Genomic DNA, 24448 nt, shown 5'->3' with positions numbered 1-24448 from the left:
AGAGACTAAGTTCAGGGTAGAGTACAGGGCAGAGGCGGGTTAGTAACAGAGACTAAGTTCAGGGCAGGGTACCGGGTGGTAGCTGGCTAGTAACAGTGACTAAGTTCAGGGCAGGGTACTGGGTGGAGGCCGGTTAGTAACAGAGACTAAGTTCAGGGCAGGGTACTGGGTGGAGGCCAGTTAGTAACAGAGACTAAGTTCAGGGTAGAGTACAGGGCGGAGGCCGGTTAGTAACAGAGACTAAGTTCAGGGTAGAGTACAGGGCGGAGGCCGGTTAGTAACAGAGACTAAGTTCAGGGTAGAGTACAGGGCGGAGGCCGGTTAGTAACAGAGACTAAGTTCAGGGTAGAGTACAGGGCAGAGGCCAGTTAGTAACAGAGACTAAGTTCAGGGTAGAGTACAGGGCGGAGGCCGGTTAGTAACAGAGACTAAGTTCAGGGTAGAGTACAGGGCGGAGGCCGGTTAGTAACAGAGACTAAGTTCAGGGTAGAGTACAGGGCAGAGGCCAGTTAGTAACAGAGACTAAGTTCAGGGTAGAGTACAGGGCGGAGGCCGGTTAGTAACAGAGACTAAGTTCAGGGTAGAGTACAGGGCAGAGGCGGGTTAGTAACAGAGACTAAGTTCAGTGAGAGTACAGGGCAGAGGCCGGTTAGTAACAGAGACTAAGTTCAGGGTAGGGTACAGGGCAGAGGCCGTTTAGTAACAGAGACTAAGTTCAGGGTAGAGTACAGGGCAGAGGCGGGTTAGTAACAGAGACTAAGTTCAGGGCAGGGTACAGGGCGGAGGCCGGTTAGTAACAGAGACTAAGTTCAGGGTAGAGTACAGGGTGGAGGCCGGTTAGTAACAGAGACTAAGTTCAGGGTAGGGTACTGGGCGGAGGCCGGTTAGTAACAGAGACTAAGTTCAGGGCATGGTACTGTGTGGAGGCCGGCTTGTGGTGACTATTGAACAGTTGGATGTCCTGGAGATATAGGCTGTTTTTCAGTCTCTCGGTCCCAGCTTTGATGCACCTGTACTGCCTCGGCCTTCTGGATGGTAGTGGGGTGAACAGGCTGTGGCTCAGGTGGCTGAGGTCCTTGATGATCTTCTTATTCTTCCTGTGACACCGGGTGCTGTAGAAGTCCTGGAGGGAAGGCAGTGTGCTTTGGTGATGCGTTGGGCAAACCGCACCATCTCTGGAGAGCCCTGTGGTTGCGGATGGTGCAATTGCCATACCAGGCAGTGATACAGCCCGACAGCATGCTGTCAATAGTGCATTTGTAGAAGTTCGTGAAGGTCTTAGAGGCCAAGACGAATGACCTTTTTTACCACACTGTCTGTGTGGCTGGACCATTTCAGGTTGCCGAGGAACATGAAGCTTTTCACTCTCTCCACTGCAGCCCCGTTGATGTGGATGGGGGTGTGCTCTCTCTGCTGTCTACTGAAGTCCACTATCAGCCCCTTCATTTTGTTGACAATCAAGGGGAGGTTATTTTCCTGGCACTAGTCCGCCAGGGCTGTCTCATTGTTGTTGGTAATCAGGTCTACCACTCTTGTGGCGTCTGCAAACTTGATGATTGAGTTGGAGACGTGTGTGGCCACACAGTCATGGGTGGACAGGGAGTAGAGGAGGGGGCTGAGCATGCACCCTTGTGGGGCACCCGTGTTACACAGGGCAGGGTTCAGACCCAGGGCCCAAAGCTTAGTGATGAGGTAGGAGGGCACTATGGTGTTGAAGGCTGATCTGTAGCCGAAGAACAGCATTCTTATATTGGTGTTCCTCTTGTCCAGATAGGGCAGTGTCCAGTGCAATGGCGATTGCATCATCCGTGGATCTGTTGGGGCGGTATGCAAATTGGAGGTGTCGGGTAGGTGATATGATCCTTAACTAGCCTCTCAAAGCACTTCATGATGACAGAAGTGAGTGCTACGGGCAATAGAAATTTAGTTAAGTTACCTTCGCTTTCTTGGGTACAGGAACAATGGTGGACATCTTGAAGTGGGGACAACAGACTGGGATAGGGAGAGATTGAATATGTCCGTATACACTCCAGACGTGGCTTGGGATACCGTCTGGGCCGACAGCCTTGCGACGGTTAACACGCATAAATGTCTTACTCACGTGGAAGTGGGTGAAAAAGGTGAATAGCTTGTCCAGGTCCCTGCCACATACATCTCATATCTAAGCTGTTGAATTGCAACTTCACTTTGTCCCTGTACTGTCGTTTTGCCAGTTTGATTGCCTTACGGAGGGCATAACTGCATAACTGTTTGTACTCGTCCATGTTCCTAGTCACCTTGCCATGATTAAATGTGGTAGTTTCGCTTTCAGTTTTGCGTGAATGCTGCCATCTATCCACAGTTTCTGGTTGGATAAGTTGTAATCGTCACAGTGGGAACAACATCTTCTATGCACTTCCTACAAGATGGCCTGCTTCTAGGTCCTAGACAACAGTATTTTTTTAGGGGGTGTTATTTCTTTCAATTTCTGCTCAGTATGTTTCTTGCATTATTACCTACAGCCCAAAATTATTTTGGGATATTACACACACACACACACACACACACACACACACACACACACACACACACACACACACACACACACACACACACACACACACACACACACACACACACACACACACACACACACACACACACTATACACACTATACACACTATACACACACACACTATACACACACTTTGTGCTTTGACTGTGCCCAATAATGTTTGTATCATGTTTTGTGCTACTACCATGTTGTGTTGCAACCATGTTGTTGTTATGTTGTGTTGCTACCATACTGTGTTGTCATGTGTTGCTGCCTTGCTATGTTCTTGTCTTAGGCCTCTCTTTATGTAGTGTTGTGTTGTCTCTCTTGTCGTGATGTGTGTTTTGTTCTATATCACTGTATTCATAAATTATTTTTATTCCCAGGCCCCCGTCCCCGTAGGAGGCCTTTTGCCTTTTGGTAGGCCGTCATTGTAAATAAGAATTTGTTCTTAACTGGCTTGCCTAGTTAACCAAAGATAAAATAAAATAAAAAATACCCCCCCAACCCATCCAACATACATCCACCAGGTGTGAATGATGCATTGTGCTCACACCACCTAGTTCCTTCCTCCTGCCTGAGCCTGAGCAGCTGAATGACAACAAGGCTCTGCTCAATACTCGGAAACGGAACAATGAATCCATTGGCCCGTCACTCGTTTTAAAGGCCTCTGGATTGATCACTAAGAATGGAACACTGGCTTAAAAGGCCCAGTCTTCTGAACATTGAGCAGACCATGCTGTCTCAGACCATGCTGTCTGAATGACTAAGAGGGCCTGGCTATTGTGATGCTAATGGTTTGGGAAGTTAACAGTGTTGGAGTGAAAGAGCAGAGTGGTCAGTGAGTTGATCTGTAATGGACTGAGGACTCCAAGAGAGTGGAGCTGTGGAGCGTTCCAGGTTTAACACTTGGCTCAGAGAGAGATGCTGTGGGTCTGTCTTAACTGTGTCATAGCCACCCAGCTGACTGGGTAGGGACATCTATTAATGAGGAGATTATGGGGAGAAAGTGGTGGGTGGGTGAGTGTGTGTGTTAGAGTCGACATGTGAGTGGGTGTGTGCGTGGGGGAGTGTGTGGGTACATGACATTTATTATTTCAGTGAATCTGTTTCTATGCTCTGTTCAGGCTGTGGCCTTGGATATGTTCTCAGCAGTGCCCACACTAAGGGAATGAATGGCTGTTCTCAACTGTCCATACATCAGAGTGCTACAGGAACCACATGACAAATATCCTATTTTGTTTTGCTCAACTCCTTCACTTTCTTCTATACATCCCCATGTTGTCTTCCTAGTCACCTCTCCATATCTTCCTCTTTTCTTGATCTGCACCCATCTCTTTTCTTCTTCCCATCTCTCTCTCCTCCCTCCCTCCCTCCCTCCCTCCCTCCCTCCCTCCCTCCCTCCCTCCCTCCCCCCAAGGGGACAGTCCCTGCTGCGGTGCATCGTCATGGCAACAAAGGAAAGGCAAGATGGAGGATATTTACAACTCACCTCGCAGAGAGAGAAAGGGAGGGGAGGAGAGATATTGTGGGTACAAGGTTTTGAAGGGGGAAGGAGGAGAGATAAGGGTGGGAGTGGATGAGAAGAATTCATGTAAGGTACGTATGTTTATCTGAAACGTTCTCCCTCTCCCCTCTCTTGATATTAGTCTATGGGTTAAAAATTGAAAACTAGGACGCCCATTCGTTGGGATGTCCTACGTCCAAGTCACGATTCAATTAAATTCTGATACGTTGTTATGCTATTGTGGCCAGAGGTCGACCGATTAATCGGAATGGCTGATTAATTAGGGCCGACTTCAAGTTTTCAATCGGTATTTTTGGCCACCGATTTGCCGTTTTTTTTAACTCCTTTATTTAACTAGGCAAGTCAGATTAAGAACACATTCTTATTTTCAATGACGGCCTAGGAACGGGGGTTAACTGCCTTGTTCAGGGGGGATTCGGGGATTCGTTTTTGAAACCTAGTCCAACGCTCTAACCACCTGCCTTACATTGCACTCCAAGAGGAGCCTGCATGGCAGGCTGACTACCTGTTACGCGAGGGCAGCAAGAAGCCAAGGTAAGTTGCTAGCTAGCATTAAACTTATCTTATAAAAAACTATCAATCTTAACATAATCACCAGTTAACCTGTTATGGCTAGGGGGCAGTATTTTCTTAGCCGGATAAAAAAACGTACCCGATTTAATCTGATTATTACTCCTGCCTGGAAACTAGAATATGCATATAATTATTAGCTTTGGATAGAAAACACTCCAAAGTATCTAAAACTGTTTGAATGGTGTCTGTGAGTATAACAGAACTCATTTGGCAGGCCAAAACCTGAGAAGATTCTATGCAGGAAGTGCCCTGTCTGACAATTTCTTGCCCTTCTTGATTATCTCTATCCATTACAGAGGATGTCTGCTGTTACGTGACACTTCCTACGGCTCCCATGGGCTCTCAGAAGGCGGCAAAAAGCTGAATCGTGGCTTTGCAGGCTCTGGCTGAAAAAAAGTAGCGCGTTTGGATAGTGGCTGGTCACAGTACTGTGAGACTCAGGCGCGTGCCCGAGTCGACCCCATGCTTTGTTTTCTTTCGTCTGTTTACCTAAACGCAGATTCCCGGTCGGAATATTATCGCTTTTTTACGAGAAAAATGGCATAAAAATTGATTTTAACCTGTTGGGGCTAGGGGGCAGTATTGAGAATTTAGAAAAAAATATGTGCCCATTTTTAACTGCCTCCTACACCAACTCAGAAGCTAGAATATGCATATTGTTGTTCATGTTTGGATGGAAAACACTCTGAATTTTCTAAAACTGTTTGAATGGTGTCTGTAAGTATAACAGAACTCATATGGCAGTCAAAACCCTGAGACAAATTCTGACAGGAAGTGGATACCTGATGTGTTGAATTACCTTTAAGCCTATGCCATTGAAACACACAGGGGCTTATTAATTGTTGAGCACTTCCTATGGCTTCCACTAGATGTCACCAGTCTTTACAAAGTGTTTTGAGTCTTATACTGTGAGATCTGACCGAACAAGAGCCTTGGAACGGTGGTGGCCAATTAGACTCTGGCGCGCGAGTTCATGTTGGGTACTCTCGTTCCAATACGTTTTAAAAGAGAATGCAATCGTCCGCCTTGAATATTATTCATGTTCTGGTTAAAAAAGGCACTAATGATTTATGCTATACAACGTTTGACATGTTTGAACGAACGTAAATATTTTTTTCCCCCTCGTTCATGACGAGAAGTCCGGCGGGCATAGATCATGTGCTAACAACACAGAGCTTTTTGGACATAAATTATGAGCTTTTCCAAACAAAACTACATTTGTTATGGACCTGGGATTCCTGGAAGTGACATCTGATGAAGAGAATCAAAGGTAATGGATTATTTACATAGTATTTTCGATTTTAGATCTCTCCAACATGGCGGTTAGTCTGTATCGCAAAGCGTATTTTTCTGGGCGCAGTGCTCAGATTATTGCAAAGTGTGATTTCCCAGTAAGGTTATTTTTAAATCTGGCAATCCGGTTGCGTTCAAGAGATGTAAATCTATAATTCTTTGAATGACAATATAATATTTTAATATTATATATAATATAATGTTTTCGAATAGTAATTATTTAATTTGTCGTGCTGATTGACTGGCGGTTATTGGAGGGAAACGATTTCCTCAACATCAACGCCATAGTAAAACGCTGTTTTTGGATATAAATATGAACTTGATAGAATAGAAAATGCATGTATTGTCTAACATAATGTCCTAGGAGTGTCATCTGATGGAGATTGACAAAGGTTAGTGCATAATTTTAGCTGGTTTTCTGCTTTTGGTGACGCCTGTCTTTGAATTGACAAAACATTACACACAGCTATTGTCAATGTACTCTCCTAACATAATCTAACTTTATGCTTTCGCCGTAAAGCCTTTTTGAAATCGGACAACGTGGTTAGATTAAGGAGATGTTTATCTTTCAAAGGGTGTAAGATAGTTGTATGTTTGAGAAATTTGAATTATGACATTTAATTGTTTTCAAATTTGGCGCTCTTGATATTTCACCTGTTGTTGATTGGGTGTACCAGGGGTGGGACGCTTGCGTACCACATAGCCCATAGAGGTTAAACAGCGGTTGACATGCTTCGAAGTACGGTAATGTAATATTTAGAAATCTTTTGCGCCATGCTCGTGACCCTTATTTACACTTCGGATAGTGTCTTGAACGCACGAACAAAACACCGTTATTTGGATATAACAATGGATTATTTTGAACCAAACCAACATTTGTTATTGAAGTAGCAGTCCTGGGAGTGCATTCTGACGAAGAACATCAAAGGTAATCAAACTTTTCTAATAGTAAATCGGAGTTTGGTCAGGGCTAAACTTGGTGGGTGTCTAAATAGCTAGCCGTGATGGCTGGGCTATCTACTCAGAATATTGTAAAATGTGCTTTCACTGAAAAGCTATTTTAAAATCGGACACCTCGATTGCACAAAGGAGTTCTGTATCTATAATTCTTAAAATAATTGTTATGTTTTTTGTGAACGTTTATCGTGAGTAATTTAGTAAATTCACCGGAGGTTTGCGGGGGGTATGCTAGTTCTGAACGTCACATGCTAATGTAAAAAGCTGTTTTTTTATATAAATATGAACTTGATTGAACAAAACATGCATGTATTGTATAACATAATGTCCTAGGTGTGTCATCTGATGAAGATCATCAAAGGTTAGTGCTGCATTTAGCTGTGGTTTTGTTTTTTGTGACATTATATGCTAGCTTGAAAAATGGGTGTCTGATTATTTCTGGCTGGGTACTCTGCTGACATAATCTAATGTTTTGCTTTCGCTGTAAAGCCTTTTTGAAATCGGACAGTGTGGTTAGATAAAGGAGAGTCTTGTCTTTAAAATGCTGTAAAATAGTCATATGTTTGAAAAATTGAAGTTTTTGTATTTTTGAGGAATTTGTAATTCACGCCACGCCTATCATTGGATATTGGTGCAGGTGTTCCGCTAGCGGAACGTCTAGATGTAAGAGGTTAACTACACATGGTTGATGATATTACTAGTTTATCTAACGTGTCCTGCGTTGCATATAATCGATGCGGTGCCTGTTAATTTCTCATCGAATCACAGCCTACGTCGACAAACGGGTGTGATTTTGCAAGCGCATTTGCGAAAAAAGCACTGTTGTTGCTCCAATGTTCCTAACCATAAACATCAATAAACAGCCTTTCTTTAAAATCAATACACAATTATATATTTTTAAACCTGTATATTTAGTTAATATTGCCTGCTAACATGAGATTGTGTCACTTCTCTTGCGTTCATTGCACGCAGTCAGGGTATATATGACAGTTTGGGCCGCCTGGCTCGTTGCGAACTAATTTGCCAGAATTTTGCGTAATTATGACATAACATTGAAGGTTGTGCAATGTAACAGGAATATTTAGACTTAGGGATGCCACCCGTTAGATAAAATACGTAACGGTTCCGTATTTCACTGAAAGAAAAAACATTTTGTTTTCGAGATGATAGTTTCCGGATTCGACCATATTAATGACCTAAGGCTCGTATTTCTGTGTGTTTATTATATTATAATTAAGTCTATGATTTGATAGAGCAGTCTGACTGAGCGGTGGTAGGCAGCAGCAGGCTCGTAAGCATTCATTCAAACAGCACTTTCGTGCGTTTTGCCAGCAGCTCTTCGCAATGCTTCAAGCATTGCGCTGTTTATGACTTCAAGCCTATCAACTCCCAAGATTAGGCTGGTGTAACTGATGTGAAATGGCTAGCTAGTTATCGGGGTGCGCGCTAATAGCGTTTCAAACGTCACTCGCTCTGACACTTGGAGTAGTTGTTCCCCTTGCTCTACATGGGTAACGCTGCTTCGAGGGTGGCTGTTGTCGATGTGTTCCTGGTTCGAGGCCAGGTAGGAGCGAGGAGAGGGACGGAAGCTATACTGTTACACTGGCAATACTAAAGTGCCTATAAGAACATCCAATAGTTAAAGGTATATGAAATACAAATCGTATAGAGAGAAATAGTCCTATAATTCCTATAATAACTTCAACCTAAGACTTCTTACCTGGGAATATTGAAGACTCATGTTAAAAGGAACCACCAGTTTTCATATGTTCTCATGTTCTGAGCAAGGCACTTAAACATTAGCTTTCTTACATGGCACATATTGCACTTTTACTTTCTTCTCCAACACTTTGTTTTTGCATTATTTAAACCAAATTGAACATGTTTCATTATTTATTTGAGGCTAAATAGATTTTATTGATGTATTATATTAAGTTAAAATAAGTGTTCATTCAGTATTGTTGTAATTGTCATTATTACAAATAAAAAGAAAAAAAAAAAAAAATCGGCAGATTAATCAGTATCGGCTTTCATTGGGCCACCAATAATCGGTATCGGTATTGAAAAATCATAAATCGGTCGACCTCTAATTGTGGCACATATTTATGTATTGACAAAACACATTGTACAGCTGGACAATATGCATTCATTAAACATTTCTACTGCGTAGCTAGCAAAACTGAACACCTTACGGACAATCAATTCTCAATGCCTCTGAACTTTTCTCCTCCCACACAAACAACTTTTCTATTTTTCAGAAACTCCATTTAGAGATGCAGAGAACTCCTGGTCCCCTGAGGTGATGAGAATAAATAGCTGAACTGTTGTATCATCATAAACAGTGTTTCTGCCAATCTTCAGGGATGATTGTAACGCTGCGTATCTCAGATAATGCTGACAGCTCTATATGACTCAAGGTAAGAAGGACAATCACGTTTTATTACCGACGTTCAGTATCTAAACTGAAATGAGACCAAGTGATAGAGGATGCATGGCTGTAGCCTGCATATTGCTGGTTGTCTCTCTCTCTCTCTCTCTCTCTCTCTCTATCCTCTTCCGACAGCCAACCAGACAGGCAGCCAGCGAAACAGTCAGACAGCAAGCCAACCAGCCAGCGAACCAGACATACAACCAGCCAACCAGAAAGCCACTGCTCCCTCCATTCCCACAACAACATCAGTCTGCTGCTCACAGCTTCACATAGACAATCCAACCCTACATAATGTTTACCCAAGCCCACAGTATCTCAGTACCTCATCAACAGGAAATTGACCAATGAACTGACCTGAGTCTAGTGTAATGACCCCCTGCCATCTACGCTAAGGGAGATCATCTCTGGTGTCTCTCCCCGTCTGCCCCATAGCCATGCCCTTCCTCTCTCCCTTCTTGCTCGCTCTATCCCTGTGGGTGTCCTAGCAGCCAGGAGACAGGCTGTATCTGTGTGTGTATCAGTCTTGTACAGGCCAGTAATGATGCTGACATTTAAGTCAATACAGCAGCGTTATTTCAGCCCAGGCACCCAAGGTCAACTCATTAGAGTTCATAATTGATGCTGCCTGCATATGCCCACCCTCAGCTAATAGGGATCTAGGGAAGGAGGCAGGGTTAGCAATTTCACAAATGATGAGGGCTGAAGCCAAATTAGAGCATGGTTAGAAACTGTATGGATAATGATGGTTGCTATTAACAGTTTGTCTCTTTCTCTAGCCTTGCAAAACTCTGACTGTAACCTTTTATAATTATTTGAATTTAATTGAATTATTATTTTAACACAGTAAGGTTAGAACGCTGTTGAGTAAGGTTTTAGTGTAACCCTTTAAGGAATACATGCACCTATTCATTTTTTTACAGACCTATTATGTTAAATCTCCATTGGTAATTGATGGGATAAAGATGATCTGGATTGTAGTGACATAGGAAGGTTAATCATAGACATTAATGATGTGTGAATACAGCACAGGAGGCTGCTGAGGGGAGGACAGCTTACAATAATGGCCGGAATGGAGCAAATGGAATGGCATCAAACACATGGAAACCATTCCACCTATTCCACTCCAGCCATTACCACGAGCCCGTTCTCCCCAATTAAGGTGCCACCAACCTCCTATGGAATACAGACTTCTGCTTCAACAGCTCTGCTGCTGCCTTGACTAGCTTCAGCCTCCATTTCACATATTCCTCTAATCAAAATCAGTGGCTGTTCTCTCTGCTCTGTACCTCTCTTTCTCTATCCCTGTCTTGCTCTCCCTTCACCCTACCTCTCTCTGTTCCTCTCTCTGTATCCTCCCAAGCTAATTGGAACAGAAGACACTTTGATCAGAGCTAGACGGCGTCTTTGGCTGAGCCCTCTCACTACTAACACACCCAACTATCATCTAAGCAGCACAGACACAGCACCAGAGACAAAGACCAGGCTAATGAGAGGGTGAGCGTGGGAGAGAAAGGGAGAGAGGGAGAGAGAGAGAGAGAGAGAGAGGGGGGTGAGAGAGAGAGGATGAGAGCGAGAGAGGGAGAGATACAGGGGGAGAGAGGGAGAGAGAGGGGGTGGGAGAGAGTGGGGGTGAGAGAAAGAGGGGGTGAGAGAGAGAGAGAGAGAGAGAGAGAGAGGTGAGAGAGTGGGGGTGAGAGAAAGAGGGGGTGAGAGAGAGAGAGAGAGAGAGAGAGAGAGAGAGGGGGGGTGAGAGAGAGGATGAGAGCGAGAGAGGGAGAGATACAGGGGGAGAAAAGGAGAGAGAGGGGGTGGGAGAGTGGGCAAGAGATACAAAGTGAAAGAGAGGGTGAGAGAGAGGGGGAAAGGGGGTAAGAGAGAGAGGGGAGAGATACAAAGTGAGATACAGGGGGAGAGAGGGCGAGGGATACAAAGTGAGAGAGAGGGAAGAGAGAGGGGAGAGGGCGAGAGAGATACATAGTGAGAGAGAGGGGGAGAGAGAGGAGAGAGAGAGGGAGAGATACAAAGTGAGAGAGAATAAGTAAAAGAGTGAGAAAAAGAGAGAGAAAGAATAGAGACAGTGATAAAGAATAAGTTAAATAATTAGAAAAGACAAGAGAGAAAGAGTGAGAATAGAGGGAGAGAGAGAGAGCGAGAAAAGCAGGAGAGCCTATGTCACAGAGTGAGCTGACAGAACACAGGGAGATTAGCAGCATCTCAGACAGATAAGAGTCCCTGACCTAACACCATCCTCCTCTCTTCTCCTCTGTCTCCTCCTCCCATCCTGGACATGCTCTCCAGCTTGCCATCCATTCTCTCTCTCACTTATCTGATCTCCCAGTCATTTTTCTTCTCTACATACAGTGAGGGGAAAAGTATTTGATCCCCTGCTGATTTTGTACGTTTGCCCACTGACAAAGAAATGATCAGTCTATAATTTTAATGGTAGGTTTATTTGAACAGTGAGAGACAGAATAACAACAAAAAAATCCTGAAAAACACATGTAAAAAATGTTAGAAATTGATTTGCATTTTAATGAGGGAAATAAGTATTTGACCCCTCTGCAAAACATGACTTAGTACTTGGTGGCAAAACCCTTGTTGGCAATCACAGAGGTCAGATGTTTCTTGTAGTTGGCCACCAGGTTTGCACACATCTCAGGAGGGATTTTGTCCCACTCCTCTTTGCAGATCTTCTCCAAGTCATTAAGGCTTCGAGGCTGACGTTTGGTAACTCAAACCTTCAGCTCCCTCCACAGATTTTCTATGGGATTAAGGTCTGGAGACTGGCTAGGCCACTCCAGGACCTTAATGTGCTTCTTCTTGAGCCACTCCTTTGTTGCCTCGGCCGTGTGTTTTGGATCATTGTCATGCTGGAATACCCATCCACGACCCATTTTCAATGCCCTGGCTGAGGGAAGGAGGTTCTCGCCCAAGATTTGACGGTACATGGCCCCGTCCATCGTCCCTTTGATGCGGTGAAGTTGTCCTGTCCCCTTAGCAGAAAAACACCCCCAAAGCATAATGTTTCCACCTCCATGTTTGATGGTGGGGATGGTGTTCTTGGGGTCATAGGCAGCATTTGTTCTCCTCCAAACACAGCGAGTTGAGTTGATGCCAAAGAGCTCCATTTTGGTCTCATCTGACCACAACACTTTCACCCAGTTGTCCTCTGAATCATTCAGATGTTCATTTGCAAACTTCAGACGGGCATGAATATGTGCTTTCTTGAGCAGGGGGACCTTGTGGACGCTGCAGGATTTCAGTCCTTCACGGCGTAGTGTGTTACCAATTGTTTTCTTGGTGACTATGGTCCCAGCTGCCTTGAGATCATTGACAAGATCTTCCCGTGTAGTTCTGGGCTGATTCCTCACCGTTCTCATGATCATTGCAACTCCACGAGGTGAGATCTTGCATGGAGCCCCGGGCCGAGGGAGATTGACAGTTCTTTTGTGTTTCTTCCATTTGCGAATAATCGCACCAATTGTTGTCACCTTCGCACCCAGCTGCTTGGCGATGGTCTTGTAGCCCATTCCAGCCTTGTGTAGGTCTACAATCTTGTCCCTGACATCCTTGGAGAGCTCTTTGGTTTTGGCCATGGTGGAGAGTTTGGAATCTGATTGATTGATTGCTTCTGTGGACAGGTGTCTTTTATACAGGTAACAAACTGAGATTAGGAGCACTCCCTTTAAGAGTGTGCTCCTAATCTCAGCTCGTTACCTGTATAAAAGACACCTGGGAGCCAAAAATCTTTCTGATTGAGAGGGGGTCAAATACTTATTTCCCTCATTAAAATGCAAATCAATATACACTGCTCAAAAAAATGAAGGGAACACTAAGATAACACATCCTAGATCTGAATGAATGAAATAATCTTATTAAATACTTTTTTCTTTACATAGTTGAATGTGCTGACAACAAAATCACACAAAAATAATCAATGGAAATCCAATTTATCAACCCATGGAGGTCTGGATTTGGAGTCACACTCAAAATTAAAGTGGAAAACCACACTACAGGCTGATCCAACTTTGATGTAATGTCCTTAACCTGTTAGGGCTAGGGGGCAGTATTGACACGGCTGGATAAAAAAACATACCCGATTTCATCTGGTTACCACTCCTACCCAGTAACTAGAATATGCATATACTTATTACATATGGATAGAAAACACCCTAAATTTTCTAAAACTGTTTGAATGGTGTCTGTGAGTATAACAGAACTCATTTGGCAGGCAAAACCCTGAGACATTTTCTGACAGGAAGTGGATACCTGATGTGTTGTATTACCTTTAAACCTATCCCATTGAAAAACACAGGGGCTGAGGAATATTTTGGCACTTCCTATTGCTTCCACTAGATGTCACCAGCCTTTACAAAGTGTTTTGAGTCTTCTGGAGGGAGATCTGACCGAACAAGAGCCATGGAACGATGATGGCCCATTAGACACCTGGCGCGCGAGTTCATGTTGGGTACCCTCGTTCCAATACGTTATAAAAGAGTATGCATTCGTCCACCTTGAATATTATTCATGTTCTGGTTAAAAAAGGCCCTAATGATTTATGCTATACAACGTTTGACATGTTTGAACGAACGTAAATATATTTTTTCCCCTCGTTCATGACGAGAAGTCCGGCTGGCTTAGATCATGTGCTAACAAGACGGAGATTTTTGGACATAAATGATGAGCTTTTTTGAACAAAACTACATTCGTTATGGACCTGTGATACCTGGAAGTGACATCTGATGAAGAGAATCAAAGGTAATGGATTATTTACATAGTATTTTCGATTTTAGATCTCCCCAACATGACGTCTAGTCTGTATCGCAACGCGTATTTTTCTGGGCGCAGTGCTCAGATTATTGCAAAGTGTGATTTCCCAGTAAGGTTATTTTTAAATCTGGCAAGTTGATTGCGTTCAAGAGATGTAAATCTATAATTCTTTAAATGACAATATAATATTTTACCAATGTTTTCTAATTTTAATTATTTAATTTGTGACGCTGACTTGACTGCCGGTTATTGGAGGGAAACGATTTCCTCAACATCAATGCCATAGTAAAACGCTGTTTTTGGATATAAATATGAACTTGATAGAACTAAAAATGCATGCATTGTCTAACATAATGTCCTAGGAGTGTCATCTGATGGAGATTGTAAAAGGTTAGTGCATCATTTTAGCTGGTTTTATGGTTTTGGTGACCCTGTCTTTGAATTGACAAAACATTACACACAACTCTTGTAAATGTACTGTCCTAACATACTCTAAATTTATGCTTTCGCCGTAAAACCTTTTTGAAATCGTAAAACGTGGTTAGATTAAGGAGATGTTTATCTTTCAAAGGGTGTAAAATAGTTGTATGTTTGAAAAATTTGAATTTTGACATTTATTTGGATTCAAATTTGCCGCTCTTGAAATGCACCTGCTGTTGATGGAGTGCACCACGGGTGGCACGCTAGCGTCCCACCTAGCCCATAGAGGTTAAAACAAGTCAAAATGAGGCTCAGTAGTGTGTGTAGCCTCCACGTGCCTGTATGACCTCCCTACAATGCCTGGGCATGCTCCTGATGAGGTGGCGGATGGTCTCCTGAGGGATCTCCTCCCAGACCTGGACTAAAGCATCCGCCAACTCCTGGACAGTCTGTGGTGCAATGTGGCGTTGGTGGATGGAGCGAGACATGATGTCCCAGATGTGCTGAATTGGATGCAGGTCTGGGGGACGGGTGGACCAGTCCATAGCATCAATGCCTTCCTCTTGCAGGAACTGCTGACACACTCCAGCCACATGAGGTCTAGCATTGTCTTGCATTAGGAGGAACCCAGGGCCAACCACACCAGCATATGGTCTCACAAGGGGTCTGAGGATCTCATCTCGGTACCTAATGGCAGTCAGGCTACCTCTGGCGAGCACATGGAGGGCTGTGCGGCCCCCCAAAGAAATGCCACCCCACACCATGACTGACCCACCGCCAAACCAGTCATGCTGGAGGATGTTGCAGGCAGCAGAACGTTCTCCACGGCGACTCCAGACTGTCACGTCTGTTACATGTGCTCAGTGTGAACCTGCTTTCATCTGTGAAGAGCACAGGGCGCCAGTGGCGAATTTGCCAATCTTGGTGTTCTCTGACAAATGCCAAACGTCCTGCACGGTGTTGGGCTGTAAGCACAACCCCCACCTGTGGACGTCGGGCCCTCATACCACCCTCATGGAGTCTGTTTCTGACCGTTTGAGCAGACACATGCACATTTGTGGCCTGCTGGAGGTCATTTTGCAGGGCTCTGGAAGTGCTCCTCCTGCTCCTTCTTGCACAAAGGCGGAGGTAGCGGTCCTGCTGCTGGGTTGTTGCCCTCCTATGGCCTCCTCCACGTCTCCTGATGTAGTGGCCTGTCTCCTGGTAGCGCCTCCATGCTCTGGACACTACGCTGACAGACACAGCAAACCGTCTTGCCACAGCTCGCATTGATGTGCCATCCTGGATGAGCTGCACTACCTGAGCCACTTGTGTGGGTTGTAGACTCCGTCTCATGCTACCACTAGAGTGAAAGCACCACCAGCATTCAAAAGTGACCAAAACATCAGACAGGAAGCATAGGAACTGAGAAGTGGTCTGTGGTTACCACCTGCAGAACCACTCCTTTATTGGGAGTGTCTTGCTAATTGCCTATAATTTCCACCTGTTGTCTATTCCATTTGCACAACAGCATGTGAAATGTATTGTCAATCAGTGTTGCTTCCTAAGTGGACAGTTTGATTACACAGAAGTGTGATTGACTTGGAGTTACATTGTGTTGTTTAAGTGTTCCCTTTATTGTTTTGAGCAGTATATAACATTTTTCACATGCGTTTTTCTGGAATTTTTTTTGTTATTCTGTCTCTCACTGTTCACATAAACCTACCATTAAAATTATAGACTGATCATTTCTTTGTCAGTGGGCAAACATACAAAATCAGCAGGGGATCAAATACTTTTTTCCCTCACTGTAACATCCACAACCTCCTTTATTCAACCTTTTACCCACTCACTCCTTAACACACTCAACATCTCAGCTATTCATGCAGTTTGCCAGTGGAAGTGTCTTTATCTGTGGACCATTCCCTCCTTCCCCTTCACATATCCTCCTCCCTGGGTTGAGCATGTACCCCACTGCACCAGCATGATGACCAGACACCCCTCTGTCCTTCCTCCTCTCCCTCCCTCCTGACCCTAATCAGTGGACTACGTACCTCTCTGCACCAGCATGGTGACCTCGCTGCCTCTGGGACACTTGCTGAGCAGGTCCACCACCTGGTTGTGAGTCATGTTCTGGACGTTCCTCTTGTTCACCTCCATCAGAATGTCTGACTCCTTCAGGCCCCTGCAGCGGGGGTAGTCCACAATCTGCTTCACCCTCTGACCCCCACCTGTCAAGCTGTCAGCGATTGTGAACCCAAAGCCCTTATCGCCCTTCTCCATGTGCACAGTGATCAGCTCGGGCTGCCCGGCGATGGACGACGCCAGGGTGACCACGTCGCTGGAGGAGTAGCCGTGTGAGCCGTTGGACGCCACCTCCGCCGAGGGGCTGAGGGCCCGTGGCTCCCTCGTCCCGTTAACGGGGCCTCCGGTCTGGCTGCCGTGGCTGGACGGGGAGTCGTAGCTCTGCTGGCCATTGACGATGATGGGCTCCTTGTCCAGGATGGCCACGGAGGTCACCAGGCTGGTGTTGGGGTCGTCGGGGTCAAAGGGCAGGGGGTAGCCGCGGCACAGGGCCAGGTCCACCATGGAGCCGATGGGGATGGACTGGAAGATCTTCACCACCTGGGCGTGGGTGTAGCCCAGCACGATGATGTCATTCACACTCACTATGACATCACCTAGAGGAGAGAGACAGGGAGACGGACAGGACAGTTAGTAATACAGTCACTATCACATCACATTAGTACACAGTTAGTAATACAGTCACTATCACATCACATTAGTAACACAGTTAGTAATACAGTCACTATCACTTCACATTAGTAACACAGTTAGTAATACAGTCACTATCACATCACATTGGTAACATAGTTAGTAATACAGTCACAATCACATCACATTAGTAACACAGTTAGTAATACAGTCACTATCACATCACATTAGTAACACAGTTAGTAGAACAGTAAATAACACAGTGAATGTACTATGTGGGGTGCAAGTATATTACCATATGTCTCCAATATGTTTAGTACTTAGTTTTCACAATCACTTCAACCCCCTTGGGAATGGGGGAAATGCTTTCTGTATGAATGGTGTGAAACAGTCCCCTCTGTGGGCTAAGACGGTGTACTGCACCTGTCTCCATCTTCCCATCCACAGCAGCAGGACCGTCCAGGACTAGACTCTTGATCTGGAGGAACTCATCCGGCTCGTCGCCCCCGACGACGGTAAAGCCGAACCCACGGCGGCTCTTCTTCAGTTTGGTGTTGATAAAGGTTCCGTTCAGCTCCGCTGGGTTCCGCGTGAAGAACGGCTTCCCTCCTACAGAACACAGGGAAAATAACGTTATTTGGAACATATTTGTATCTGTCTCTCTGTCTGTCCGTGTCAGTTACATTAGCTGCCTGTCTGTCATTTCACTTGTCTACCTATCTCTGTCTGTCTGTCTGTCTGTCTGTCTGTCTGTCTGTCTGTCTGTCTGTCTGTCTGTCTGTCATTTCACTTGTCTGTCTGTCTGTCTGTCTGTCTGTCTGTCTGTCTGTCTGTCTGTCTGTCTGTCTGTCATTTCACTTGTCTACCTATCTGTCTGTCTGTCTGTCTGTCTGTCTGTCTGTCTGTCTGTCTGTCTGTCTGTCTGTCTGTCTGTCTGTCTGTCTGTCTGTCTGTCTGTCTGTCTGTCTGTCTGTCTCTGTCTGTCATTTCACTTGTCTGTCTGTCTGTCTGTCTGTCATTTCACTTGTCTACCTATGTCTGTCTGTCTGTCTGTCTGTCTGTCTGTCTGTCTGTCTGTCTGTCTGTCTGTCTGTCTGTCATTTCACTTGTCTACCTGTCTGTCTGTCTGTCTGTCTGTCTGTCTGTCATTTCACTTGTCTACCTGTCTGTCTGTCTGTCTGTCTGTCTGTCTGTCTGTCTGTCTGTCTGTCTGTCTGTCTGTCTGTCTGTCATTTCACTTGTCTGTCTGTCTGTCTGTCTGTCTGTCTGTCTGTCTGTCTGTCTGTCTGTCTGTCTGTCTGTCTGTCTGTCTGTTCATCAACCCAAGCATCCATATAATATAATGAATTGCTCACCATTTGTTAAATCAGTGAGAATAGTCAATGAATGACAGGAGAGAATGCTTAACATCCATGGTGTGTTGGTCATAGCTTGTTAACATACACAGAACATTCACTATGGTACATGTGGGCTGATAGACAGGTTAATTGTTTCCTCAAGAGTTTGAGCCCTTGAAACCTTTGATCCCAAGGGTCCTCTGTCTGGGTCTGTGTCTATGTCTGGTCATGCTTGTGTCACTGAAACTGTACATTGTGGGTGCATTTGATTGCGAGTTAAATGTCTGGTGCACAAGACCCTGGTATTGAAAGTGTGTGTGTGTGTGTGTGTGTTGTCTAGAAAGTGTAACCCCACTCACGTTTGGTCCCTCCCGGGGGAGGGGGAAGTGGGGGCGGGACCTGAGGGTCACGGTATGTCTCCAGGTGGTTACTGGCATAGACGGCCAGGGGAGCACCAGCTGAGGAGTGTTCCTCTATCCACTCTGTACAGCGAGAGACACAGAGGGACTGTGAAATCACAGTCGCAAACACACACACAAATACACACACATACACGCACACTCATACACTGACACGCACAAATGTACACAATCAATAAAATACAAACATAGGTACACAGACACAAGCATCACATTCATTCATTTGCTGACTAAAACTTGCTCTACACCAGAGATGTCAGACATACTGGCTGGTCTGGGAGGGACAAACGCTATGCACTTTAAAATGACTAAAACCTAACACAGTAAGTTACGCAATAAGAGATACATTTATTGAAAAGATGTTTTAACATTGCATCTGATTATTACATGCCATTTCATCATTACATTGTGTCTCAGTGGTCCTAACACGTAGCAAGCATGATATCAGCAGCAGTTTGCACATGGACGGAGGCTTCCACAGCTCTAAGCCTCCGAAGACAAAGAAGTGAATGCTACAGTGGCTCATGTGTTGAAAGGAATATAAAAATGATGCTTTAATGATCTTTAATCAAACGAATAAGAACCCAAAACGCCAACAGGACAAAGGTTGGGGTCAATTCCATTTCAAATCCAGGAGAATTAATCAAAATTCGAATTCTGAGGAACTAACTTTTCATTCTTAAACTTCAAATAGAATGAACCCCAACCGTGCAGGACAAGACATGAGACGAGACGTGACGAGACGTGACGAGACGTGACGAGACGTGACGAGACGTGACGAGACAGACATGAAGAAAGAAAGAAATGGTGCCGTGCCAGGGCAGGAAACGAACCTCGAATGTACCGCTCACCTTCAGGAGGCTGCGGCTGCTCCAGCTGCATCCTGCGTTTAGCCTCCACTATGGGGTTCTCATACTGGGTCTTCCTGTTGATGTGACTGATGATGAGAGAGAGAGAGAGAGAGAGGAGAGGGAAAGGATGAGTGTGGGATATTGATTGTCACCATGATAAATGACAGTACACAGTGTTTGACATCCTCTGGCTCACAGCCTCGTAAATCCCACCAGCTCCGTGACAACCACATAGGTCTACACAAACTACACACTGGCTACACAAAATGGAGTCCGGTTTCAGATAAATCTACTTAGCTTCAAACCAATTATAGTACACTGAATGTAGAAAAGGTCTGACAGAGAGACTGAGAGAAAATGCTAGTTCAGCTGAAATGTCGCAGTTTACAGTAAACTACATGAAAATGCCGATGTATTCCGTTGTATTAATTATTGTGGGGTTAATGAGAGGCATGTGAAAAAAGATGAACCGTGAGGTGTTCCAACTTACTCTACGTAGTAAACCCCATACACTGGGTCATCTATCTTCTCCCATCCAGCAGGCAGCTCTGAAACAGAGCATGTTAACAGCATGTTAACAGCAATGTTAGATCACTGTAAGGACACATTCATTAAGGTCGTATTCTCCTTCAGGAAGTACTCCAGAGGATGACGCTGTGCTGTATTCACGGTCTCTCAGGTGTGTAAACCAACTCTGAAGTGAATCTATGTTTACCTGTCATGACTCAGTACAGTCAGTGGGTCACGGTGCAGATATCTAATATGGAGTCAAACTACTCCCTCTACCTCACTGAGCGAGGCACACACAGGCTAAACACACACACACACACACACACACACACACACACACACACACACACACACACACACACACACACACACACACACACACACACACACACACACACACACACACACACACACACACACACACACACACCAAACACACAGACACACAGGCTACACACACACAGGCTACACACAGACAGGCTACATACACAGTAAGCTGTCAGGAGATTCTGAACTAAATGAGACTACAGGGCTTGACCGCTCCCTCCTTCTAGATTTACTATTCATCCACTCAGACCCAGCCTGCTCATATCTGTCTCTGTCTTCAGAACAGAACCAGCTTATTTTCTACATTATCAACAGCTACAAACAGTTGATAGATGGACACAATTACACGCCTCACACAAGTGAACTTAGCCAGCAGGCCGGCACTGTATATAGTCCAGAACCATATATTAAGAGAGTTGGGCTAGGTTTTAAAACAGACGCAATGTTAGTGCCTCTATTCTCCAAATGTTGGTGATGTAAGAATACAAGAGAGCCTCCCTGTGAAATGAACCGCTGTAAACAAGCAAAACAGAGCAGCGATTTAACAGACATTTTTATTGATTAGCATTCGGGATAATGTGCATCCAATTCAGTACTGTGCTGTGGTGTCAACAAATTGCATATCTGCTTTCAATGGACCTCTTTATAGAAATAAACATCACAATATTCTCAGAACGTTCAGACAAAAATCACATTGGCCCAACAGTCTACATGACCGTCTACATGACAGTCCACATGACCGTCTACATGACATCCACATGACCGTCTACATGACATCCACATGACCGTCTACATGACATCCACATGACAGTCTACATGACATCCACATGACAGTCTACATGACATCCACATGACAGTCTACATGACATCCACATGACGTCCACATGACAGTCTACATGACGTCTACATGACCGTCTACATGACCGTCTACATGACAGTCCACATGACCGTCTACATGACCGTCTACATGACATCCACATGACAGTCTACATGACAGTCTACATGACCGTCTACATGACCGTCTACATGACAGTCTACATGACAGTCCACATGACATCCACATGACAGTCTACATGACAGTCTACATGACAGTCTACATGACAGTCTACATGACAGTCCACATGACAGTCTACATGACATCCACATGACAGTCTACATGACCGTCTACATGACATCTACATGACCGTCTACATGACAGTCTACATGACCGTCTACATGACCGTCTACATGACAGTCTACATGACAGTCTACATGACAGTCTACATGACAGTCTACATGACAGTCTACATGACAGTCTACATGACAGTCTACATGACAGTCTACATGACAGTCTACATGACAGTCTACATGACAGTCCACATGACAGTCTACATGACATCCACATGACAGTCTACATGACCGTCTACATGACATCTACATGACCGTCTACATGACAGTCTACATGACCGTCTACATGACAGTCTACATGACCGTCTACATGACAGTCTACATGACAGTCTACATGACAGTCTACATGACATCCACATGACCGTCTACATGACCGTCTACATGACAGTCTACATGACAGTCCACATGACATCCACATGACCGTCTACATGACAGTCTACATGACCGTCTACATGACAGTCTACATGACCGTCTACATGACTGTCTACATGACCGTCTACACGACCGTATACACGACAGTCTACACGACAGTCTACATGACAGTCCACATGACAGTCCACATGACAGTCCACATGACAGTCTACACGACCGTATACATGACAGTCCACATGACAGTCTACACGACCGTATACATGACTCGGGGGAGTCATAAGACATGCACGACAATGTAGAGAGCCAACATCTTCATGTATCTGCATGATTCTACTCTACATAACTGGTCATCTACATGCAGTTTCTGGCTATGTGTTCACTGCAGATGTTACCATGTTTCAGTATATATCTTTCAAATACGGCTTCCTCCAGCATGGGCACACAAGCGCATACACGTGCACAAACTCGGCTGCATCGGCGCTCAAAGGGAAATGTCTGACAGAGAGCCTATTAAGCTGACACTCCCAATAAAGCGTTAGCATCTCATTCTCCTCCTCACCGTATTTGATTTCATACAAAAAGACATTAGTGCAGTGTGTTAGCGTGGGCTGCTGCTAACACCGACAAACACTTTGGAGCAGGCTGGATTTCACAATCGATAATCACAGACTGCCTGCTTCTGATGTGCCAGACATAAAAGGAGCTCATAGGTCCGAGACTCAGAGCCCTGAAAGAGTCAGAGATTGCATTCCCTTTCAGGAGCACTTCTGTTTCTGCCAAATAGTCTAGTCTGCGGAGCAGCCTTAACTACGGAGACCAACCTGAGACGTCAAATCAAACACCTTCCTAATGTGTCTCCTGCATAAAAAGGAAATCACTCACTCAGCAGTTAGAAGCAAGCAGTACACCACGTTAAGTCAATATATGAGCCAAATTATACAATTATCGTGACACATCCAAATAGATGAGTGACATGGTAAGAAAGAATTTCGTAGTTGTAGAACAAGATTTTGTATAAAACGCTTTTCAAATCAAATGTTATTGATTAACAGTATAGAAAGAAAAGATTGAGAGTCACCATAACCCTCACCAATACACAGCCGATAGAAATGCAATGACAGAAACAAAGTGAGAGAGAGAGAGTGAGAGAATAAAGGTGCATACCTAGCTCATTGTCCGGTTCCTCAGTATGTACCCCTTCTTCTCCAAGGTGAAGAGAGCAGGATGAAACAGAAAGGGTGGTTGATTGGTTGAAGGAATGACAAAGAAAGGAAAATAAGGAGAGACAGTAAAGTAATATTCAAGAAAAAGACAAGGAGGAAGAGAAATAGAAATCTTTAAGTAACCAAATCAGTATTTACTGAAACATAGATGCACCGTAATCCATAAAATCAAAGATGTATGAAACTAAGAGACGACACATGACAGTTATCTAAATGGCCACATGGTGGTGCCATTTCTGATATTGGTCGAAGAATTTATTATTTTTATTTATTTCACCTTTATTTAACCAGGTAGGCTAGTTGAGAACAAGTTCTCATTTACAACTGCGACCTGGCCAAGATAAAGCATAGCAATTCGACACAAACAACAACACAGAGTTACACATGGAATAAACAAAACATACAGTCAATAATACAGTAGAACAAAATAAAACAAAAAGTCTATATACAGTGAGTGCAAATGAGGTAAGTTAAGGCAATAAATAGGCCATTGTGGCAAAGTAATTACAATATAGCAATTAAACACTGGAATGGTAGATGTGCAGAAGATGAATGTGCAAGTAGAGATACTGGGGTGCAAAGGAGCAAGATAAATAAATAAATACAGTAAAGTTCTTCTGAATTTTCACACACAGACATCTATATCGTAACTTGTATGTTCCTGAACAAAATGAATGTAACATTGTTGCATAGATATTTATTTGAAAATGTACAATGTACACAGTGGTATAACAAATAAATCATAATAATAACAAACTCTTCAAAGGAACTATTACACAATTCCTTAGATGGAAAGCCAATCTCAAAAAGAACCTCTTTCCATTTTGACTAAGGTATCAAAACATCGTCATGGTAATGATAGGACCAGTATGTAGAAACAGACTTCATCATATTTATATATGAGCTCAGTGGCACCACCTTCTGATACCATCAACATGGTGCAAGATTAGGAAGTAAACAATAGATCACAGAAATGAGTGAAACACACGCTCTCTCTCTCTCTCACACACACACACACACACACACACACACACACACACAC

At 44.3% G+C, this 24448-nt stretch overlaps 1 protein-coding gene across 14 annotated transcripts in view; it reads right to left on the bottom strand.

The window, feature by feature from the left end:
- The window catches only part of LOC106566645 (membrane-associated guanylate kinase, WW and PDZ domain-containing protein 1), a 196715-nt gene that overhangs the window by 40274 nt on the left and 131993 nt on the right, over nucleotides 1-24448 (bottom strand). For 6 of the 14 annotated variants that reach the window (XM_045693040.1, XM_045693037.1, XM_014134868.2 and 3 more), the window contains 6 exons: nucleotides 23348-23386; nucleotides 20298-20355; nucleotides 19790-19893; nucleotides 18897-19019; nucleotides 17624-17809; nucleotides 16540-17166 (listed from right to left, as the gene is read on the bottom strand). In XM_045693040.1, coding sequence (XP_045548996.1) covers nucleotides 16540-17166; nucleotides 17624-17809; nucleotides 18897-19019; nucleotides 19790-19893; nucleotides 20298-20355; nucleotides 23348-23386 — 1137 coding nt within the window. The remainder of the gene's footprint in view (nucleotides 1-16539; nucleotides 17167-17623; nucleotides 17810-18896; nucleotides 19020-19789; nucleotides 19894-20297; nucleotides 20356-23347; nucleotides 23387-24448) is intronic. The other 8 variants (XM_014134876.2, XM_014134867.2, XM_014134873.2 and 5 more) reach the window with 5 other exon arrangements.

Source organism: Salmo salar, chromosome ssa13 (assembly GCF_905237065.1).
Source record: "Salmo salar chromosome ssa13, Ssal_v3.1, whole genome shotgun sequence".
In the NCBI taxonomy this organism is placed as follows: domain Eukaryota; kingdom Metazoa; phylum Chordata; class Actinopteri; order Salmoniformes; family Salmonidae; genus Salmo; species Salmo salar.
This window is presented reverse-complemented; position numbering and strand designations above follow the sequence as displayed.